The sequence below is a fragment of the Pyxicephalus adspersus genome, chromosome 5 (genome assembly GCF_032062135.1).
Source record: "Pyxicephalus adspersus chromosome 5, UCB_Pads_2.0, whole genome shotgun sequence".
Lineage (NCBI taxonomy): Eukaryota > Metazoa > Chordata > Amphibia > Anura > Pyxicephalidae > Pyxicephalus > Pyxicephalus adspersus.
In genome coordinates, this window is record NC_092862.1 from 2,335,646 (window position 1) to 2,342,869 (window position 7,224).

Here is a 7,224-nt window from a genome sequence, read left to right on the forward strand (position 1 = left end):
TGTTCCATGCCAGATGGTAATCTTGTTCCAATGTTCTTTTTGGACAGTGAAAGGTTTTTCTTGCTCACCTGTGTAGTTTTAAATGTAAGAATTATCTGCAGGTCCCACAATATCATTTTGGGGTTCTTAGACATTCCTTCTAGTATCGGTCAGGTCTTGGAGTGAATTTGCTGAGCCAGCCAGACCTGGTCATGTGACACGTATACCATTGGTAGATTATATTCTTCACAGCAGTTTCCCAACCAGGGTTCCTCCAGAGGGCGCTAGGGGTTCCTTGAGCAATGAGCAGTTTGCACCTCTCAGGTCAGTATAAGGAACCCCAAGGATCTTTTTGGCTATCTAAAGGGATGACATTCTTCCCAATGACCAGCAATGTAAGAGGAATTCTTCCCACTGACCACCACACTAATATACTGTGAGCTGTGGATAAAGTTATTATTGAAGGGTTCTCTGAAAGTTATTTCAAGGGTTACCCCATGGTAAAAAGTTCGAGAAACATTTTCTTACAATGATTCAAATTCAAATAATTTAGTGATCCTTATAAATCTCATTGTTTTAGGCATCCACAACCTTCATTCTGAGGGTCTTCTGATGATGTCACGATGACATCACACATGCCGATGGAAAACACCGAGACCTCCACATCTGAGGATGAAATCACACCGGTTCCTCCAGCTACCCCCTAGGAAGGTTCTTTTCATTGGCCCCTAATCTGGTCACATGATTCTAATCTTGTGGATCTCAAGTGGCAGCACATACAGGGGCGTACTTACCTTTTTATGACCAATCAGCATTTTTAAAAATTGAGATTATGAGAATGAATACTTTGTCAGGTTTATGTATCATTTGTCCAAGTAGATCACCTCAATCTGTAAAGTCTTTAAAGTTTTCATATTTCCTTGTCAAAACTAGCTGCTCTTCGCTCCTCCAATGACCTGCTAATGATTTCCTCACTGATAACCTCTTCACACGCACGGCTCCTCTAGAGGTGCCCCGACTCTCTGGAATGGTCTCCTCGTCCCCGTATTCAGCTTGCTCCTACTTTCTGCTCATTTAAAACTAGATTGTAAGCTCTTCAGGGCAGGGTCCCCTCCTCCTCCTGTGTCACTGTCTGTCATTTCCAAGCCCTATTTAAAGTACAGCATTGCGTAATATGTTGGTGCTATATAAATACAATTTAATAATAATAATAAAAAAATCTTTTACCCTCCTCATGGGGTGTTCTTATTTTGTCACACATTGATCTCTCTGCTCAGAGTTCAGCGTTGTTCTGATGCCTGATGACGGCGTTGCAGCGTTGTTTTTTCTCAGAATATCAGTTGATGTCGTTGCTATAGAAATGTGGCTGCCCGCAGAGAAAATTGTTACTATTAAAAAGTTAGTTTTATCTTTTTATACAGTGACTGTAAGTGAATCTGTCTGGTGAAAATGTTGGCTTAAAGCAGCACTCTAGTCAGGGTGACTGGCAAAGATTGCTTTCTGGTGATCCTGCCAGCACTTCCTGTTTTAAGCTGACAACGTTGCTGCTAATTGAGGAGGCCAGAAAGTGCTAATATAAAATTCCTAGAAAGGATATTTTGCAATTAAACTGTACTGAAGTGACAGATGTGTGAATGTGCTGCTCTATGCAATGTAACTATATCATGGGCAGCGCGGTGGCTCAGTGGTTAGCACTCCGGCCTTTGCAGCGCTGGGTCCCAGGTAAAATCTTGGATATGATACTATCTGCATGGAGTTTACAGGTTCTCCCCGTGTCTGTGTGGGTTTCCTCCCACATTCCAAAAACATGCAGTTAGGTTTGGTTTTCCCCAAAAACTGACCTTAGATTGCAATAATGACATATGACTGAGGTAGGGACATTGTGAGCTCCTTTGCAAGACAAATAGTCGCAGTACTTTCATATTCATTTTTACTTTTATATTCATACTTTGAGCCCAGGTTGCATGATGATGCCCAAGGGGGCGGGTCTGTGACAGCCTGGGCTTAGGTGAAGGGAGCTGAATGACGATGATGCTATACTGACACCTAGTGGCAGAGTAGAAGTACTGCAGAGTACAAAGACATGAGAATTGCAGTAAAAGCTAGGAGAGCTAAAGTCGCATTAAGAACTAATATTAGGTATATATAAATAACAGGTTTAATAATAAGTAATTAATAGTAAGTATTATTAAAGAGCAATGCATACAGCCACATATGAGAAATATATAAAGGTTGATTTATGCGACTGGTGGTTATTACCCCTGGCTTAACACCAGAGGGCAGCAGAGAAGCTACACCTGCCTGTTTATAAAAAAAACTACATGTCCCATGATTCCTTACATTGTGCATCATGGATGCAGGCGTTACATTGGTAGTCCAGCGTTCTGCCTAAAAGAAAACTACATGTCCCATGATTCCTTGCATTGTATATCATGGATGTGGGTGCTACATTGGTAGTCCAGCGTTCTGCCTAAAAGAAAACTACATGTCCCATGACTCCTTGCATTGTATATCATATATGTGGGTGTTACACTTGTAGCCCCAGCTCTCCACCGCACAACGGGGTGACTACAAATGAAGACAAATATATAAATAAATATATAAATTGTATCCAAGGTCATTAGGATGCACAATTCTCTTCAACATATTCAAAACTAATTTTTAAAGCAATTGTAGGGATAATGAAATCATAATTAGGGATATATTACAAAAAAGCTTTCTCAAAACACCGATGTAAGGTAAATGTAATTCTATTTTTTCCTTTTGTCACATTTTTCATGGTATAGGAGTCAGTAATTTATGATAGAGATCACAGAATCGCTAAGGAAGAATGTGTCCTTACTTCCTGTTGCTTCTGTTGGACAGGAAGTGAAGTTAAATCTCTCCTATACGAGCCCCACCCATTCCCCTATTCAACACAGATTACCCGCCACCGGAAGTGACGTAAAAACGGTCACCATTGAGGCAAGATGGGACAGATAGACCGGATGTGACGAAAAATAGCGGATCAGCGAGTGGCTGGAGGAAGGATAGACCGGAAGTTGTATTTCGTGTCAGGAAGCGGCTGATTTTCTCACGTGGGTCAGAACGATGGCGGGGTTGGAGCTGCTGTCAGATGAGGGGTTCCGACAAGACGGGAGAAAGCCGGGGGAGCTGCGAAAGATCCAATGCCGGATGGGGGTGTTTGCTCAGGCTGATGGATCGGCCTACATAGAGCAAGGAAACACCAAGGCGCTGGCGGTAGTGTACGGACCGCATGAGGTGAGCAGGGGGAGAAGGAATCTCACGAGCTATGGATTAGGGGGCGATATGAAGCACTGCATAGAATGAGCTGGGTGAAGGGGGCTCACTGCTGCCCCATGTGGTGTGGGTGGGAAAATGAATCAGAAGCTGCATTCAGAGGGAATGGCACCTTATGGTGTTCTGATTCCATGTAATTAGGATGACAGGTCTTCTTTACCTTCCCAGGGTGCACCTCTTCTCTCCCTTCCTGCTCTGTTTATCTTCTGACTTCTACCCCCATGTAAAATTGATGATGTTCAGTCCAGATGTCCTGACCGTGGCTTTGATTTTCTCTGTAGGTCCGAGGCTCTCGCAGTAAAACGCTCCATGACCGAGCTGTAGTGAATTGCCAGTACAGTATGGCCACATTCAGCACGGGAGAAAGGAAGCGCCGTCCTCACGGAGACCGCAAGTCCAGCGAGCTGACAATACACCTGAAGCAAACGTTTGAGGCAGCCATCCTGACCCAGCTCTACCCACGATCTCAGATAGACATCTATGTGCAGGTGAGTGCACACTGTAATACCCAAAGCTATCAATAGGAGGCGTTAAAAAAAAAAAAAACTTGAGGACCCCTTCACACCATTCAGGTCCATTGCTGTGTGTTGAACGCACAATGGGGGTCGTGTCCCCTTTACCCACCCAAATCATTGATCACATGATGTAAGCAGGTTAGACGACATTCATATTATAACACCGTATTTATATAGCACCATCATATTATGCAGAGCTGTACAAAGTCCACAGTCATGTGATTAGCTGTCCCTCTTAGTGGCTCACAATCACAATGTCCCTACGATAGTTATATGTCATTAATACATAATTTTTTTTTTTTGGGGGGGGGGGGGGGCAATTAACCTAACTGCTTGGTTTCTGGGATGTGGGAGGAAAACTATTGACTTTGTACAGTGCCGCGTAATATTATGGCGCTATATAAATACTGTGTAATAGTAATACTGGAGTACCCGGAAGGAGAACCTGCAAACTCCATGCAGATAGAGTCCTGGCTGAGATTCAAACATGGGACCCAGCGCTGCAACGGGCCAGAGTGCTAACCACTGAGCCACTGTAGGTAGTGTGGCCCTTTATTTTTGATGAAAAACATTGCCACTCACTGACTGCTTGTCCTCCTGTTTCAGATCCTCCAGGCTGATGGCGGTAATTACTGTACCTGTGTGAACGCGGCCACCCTGGCTGTGATCGATGCCGGCATCCCTATGAGGGATTATGTGTGCGCCTGCTCGGCTGGTTTTATCGAGGACACGCCGTTAGTCGACTTGAGCTACATCGAGGAGGCAGCTGGGGGTCCACAGCTGGCGTTGGCCTTATTGCCGAAATCTGACCAGATAGCTTTGCTGGAAATGAACTCGCGGCTGCACGAGGATCACTTGGAACGCGTGATGGACGCAGCCAGCAAAGCCTGCAAGGATGTATACGCTGTCCTGGACCAAGCTGTGAGGGAGCACTTACAGGAGGTTACTGCGCTGTTGGGAGACCAAGGCTCAGCGTAATGGTTGCCCCTATCTTCAATGGGACGTCTTCGGTCTCCTTAACGTTCCCTGGTAGATTAAATGGCAGCAAACAAGAATGTCTGTGTTATAGCAGGCAGATTTAGATTTGTTACTCTGGGTAGTAAACCCTCCACGCAACATGGGGGCGCCAAAATAAAGAGGACCATTGATCTGGGGTGCCTGTGGGGACAGTGTTATGATCTGGGGTGCCTGTGGGGATAGTGTTGTGCTCTGGGGTGCCTGTGGGGGCAGTGTTATAATGTAGGGGTGCCTGTGGGGGCAGTGTTATAATGTAGGGATGTCTGTGGGGACAGTGTTATAATGTAGGGGTGTCTGTGTGGACAGTGTTATAATCTGGTGGTGCCTTTGAAAGCACTGTTGTGCTCTGGGGTGCCTGTGAGAGGCAGTAATATAACTTGGGGGTGGAGGGGCAAGCCAATTAACCTAACTGCATGTTCTGTGAAATATAAGGAAACCCCCGCAAGCACAGACAGAAACCTTATCTGTATAGCCTACATTATTCTATATGTACCCTGGACTGTTCGGCACAGAACTATAGAAGCTATAAAATAATAACAATAAGAAATAAATAGAAATTATAGTAAAAATAATCATCACAACAGATCCTGCAAATTATTTCAGGCTGCTGTAATATTCCTCCTGCCTGTAGGTGTCAGTGTTTCGCTTCCCGGGCGGTGTCCTGTCTGTCCTCGTGGTGTCTATGATAAGGAAGTGATTGCAGTGACAGAGGAGGAGGTGAGGCTTCATACAATGTATCCTGCAATGTATAACATTTGTGGAATGATTGTTCTGTGTATGGTAACATGCAATCTATGCCTCTAGGCAATAGTATTGTGTCTGGGCTATAATTCCCTGTGTAATATAACATTGGCCTGTGTGTATTGGTATTGTATTATATCTGCTATATATGTCCAGCCTGGGTGCTAGCCTCTGCCCACTATAGTGCCAGTCTATATTCCCTTCATTGTGTTTTATGGCTGCCTGTGGGGCCCTGGAGATAGTGGGGGCCCCGCCCAATTATCCGCCCTTTCAACCAGGGTCCCTCCAGAGGTTGCTAGGCAACCCAGAAATGTGGCAGCCCCCGTATTTTGACCCAACTCATCAGTTGGGTTGGTCATTGAAAAGTGGCGAGTGGTGCGCCCAGCTAAAAGGAGACGGGAGAACACTGCTAGGGACCAGATCTCTTTCAGGTTTGCTGGATCACCCAGGCTTCCCCATGATAGTCTATCTTCTGCCATTTTGGATAGCTTTAATAAATCTGGCCCTTTGTTGACATTGTCATCAGATGCAGAGGTTTTCTAAGGACTGTGGCGGGGAGATCACACTATTGGGTTGCCATATTGATGATGATTGGATGGAGGTGGGGTAATCAGTGAGAACATACCCCCCCTCCCCCCATCCAGAAATTAGATGATGGTTTGGGGTGGTCATGTCCTGTAAATATATCTACAGACAGAAGATGATTCTGATGACATTTGATGGTCCCCGTGTGCCCTGGATAGACAAGGGAGCAGACCAGTATAATATTAGGGTCTGGATTGTCCTGGGTGGCTCCCATAGCTCCCTGCAGTGTTGTCAATATGAGACTGTCTGTGTGCATACATAGGCCCTGATATCCTGGGGACCCTCAGCACATCCTGACAGGTATTCCCAGCCTATAAGCTCCCTAATATCCCTCATACAGACCCCCGCATCCTATTATATGCTGCTTCCACACCTCTTAGATTGTAAGCTCCTCTGGTCAGGGTCCTCTCCTCCTCCTGTGTCACTGTCTGTATCTGTCTGTCATTTGCAACCCCTATTTAATGTACAGCGCTGTGTATTATGTTGGCGATATATATATCCTGTTTTTTAATAATAAAACAGACAGGGTGGTCATGTGACCAAGCCACCCAGAAGCCCTTATGGAAGCTTCATGCAGCCCGGCCAGCTTTGGATGACTTTATCACATCTTCTGCATAATGTTAGATGGTCACCGATCCATTCCCCTCCTAAAATATTTATGTGTAAATGGGCCTTTACAGTGCTGGGTCACTGGTTCAAATTATGATTAAACAGTATTTATATAGCGTCAACATATTACGCAGCGCTGTACATTAAATAGGGGTTGCAAATGACAGACATATACAGACAGTGACACAATATCTCCAAAATCCGTCCCTACCTGTCCCAGAGACCACCAAACTCCTTGTACACGCTCTTATCATCTCTCGTCTGGACTACTGTAACCTCCTCCTCTCTATGCCACTAACCCGACTCTCTCCTCTACAATCTATCATGAATGTTGCAGCCAGACTCCTCCATCCTTCCCACCTACCTACCCCATACACAGCCTTCCCACCTACCTACCCCATACACAGCCTGCCCACCTACCTACCCCATACACAGCCTGCCCACCTACCTACCCCATACACAGCCTGCCCACCTACCT

At 45.3% G+C, this 7,224-nt stretch overlaps 2 protein-coding genes across 2 annotated transcripts in view; both read left to right on the top strand.

The window, feature by feature from the left end:
• Positions 1–3,013: 3,013 nt before the first annotated feature.
• On the top strand, positions 3,014–4,930 carry EXOSC4 (exosome component 4). Its single transcript, XM_072413264.1, has 3 exons — positions 3,014–3,240; positions 3,561–3,767; positions 4,401–4,930. The coding sequence occupies exons 1-3, from the start codon at positions 3,070–3,072 to the stop codon at positions 4,770–4,772; spliced, it is 750 nt and encodes a 249-aa protein (XP_072269365.1). The 5' UTR covers positions 3,014–3,069; the 3' UTR covers positions 4,773–4,930.
• Positions 4,931–5,484: 554 nt separating this feature from the next.
• The window catches only part of GPAA1 (glycosylphosphatidylinositol anchor attachment 1), a 15,148-nt gene continuing 13,408 nt past the window's right edge, over positions 5,485–7,224 (top strand). The window contains exon 1 of the mRNA XM_072410562.1: positions 5,485–5,528. The gene's annotated coding sequence lies outside the window, so the exon portion shown is untranslated. The remainder of the gene's footprint in view (positions 5,529–7,224) is intronic.

Bases quoted from the DNA above. Each gene is read 5' to 3' on its own strand.
- EXOSC4 (XM_072413264.1), top strand. From the start codon at position 3,070: ATGGCGGGGTTGGAGCTGCTGTCAGATGAGGGGTTCCGACAAGACGGG. The intron at 3,241-3,560 runs GTGAGCAGGGGG...TTTTCTCTGTAG, and splicing joins TAGTGTACGGACCGCATGAG to GTCCGAGGCTCTCGCAGTAA. The intron at 3,768-4,400 runs GTGAGTGCACAC...CTCCTGTTTCAG, and splicing joins AGATAGACATCTATGTGCAG to ATCCTCCAGGCTGATGGCGG.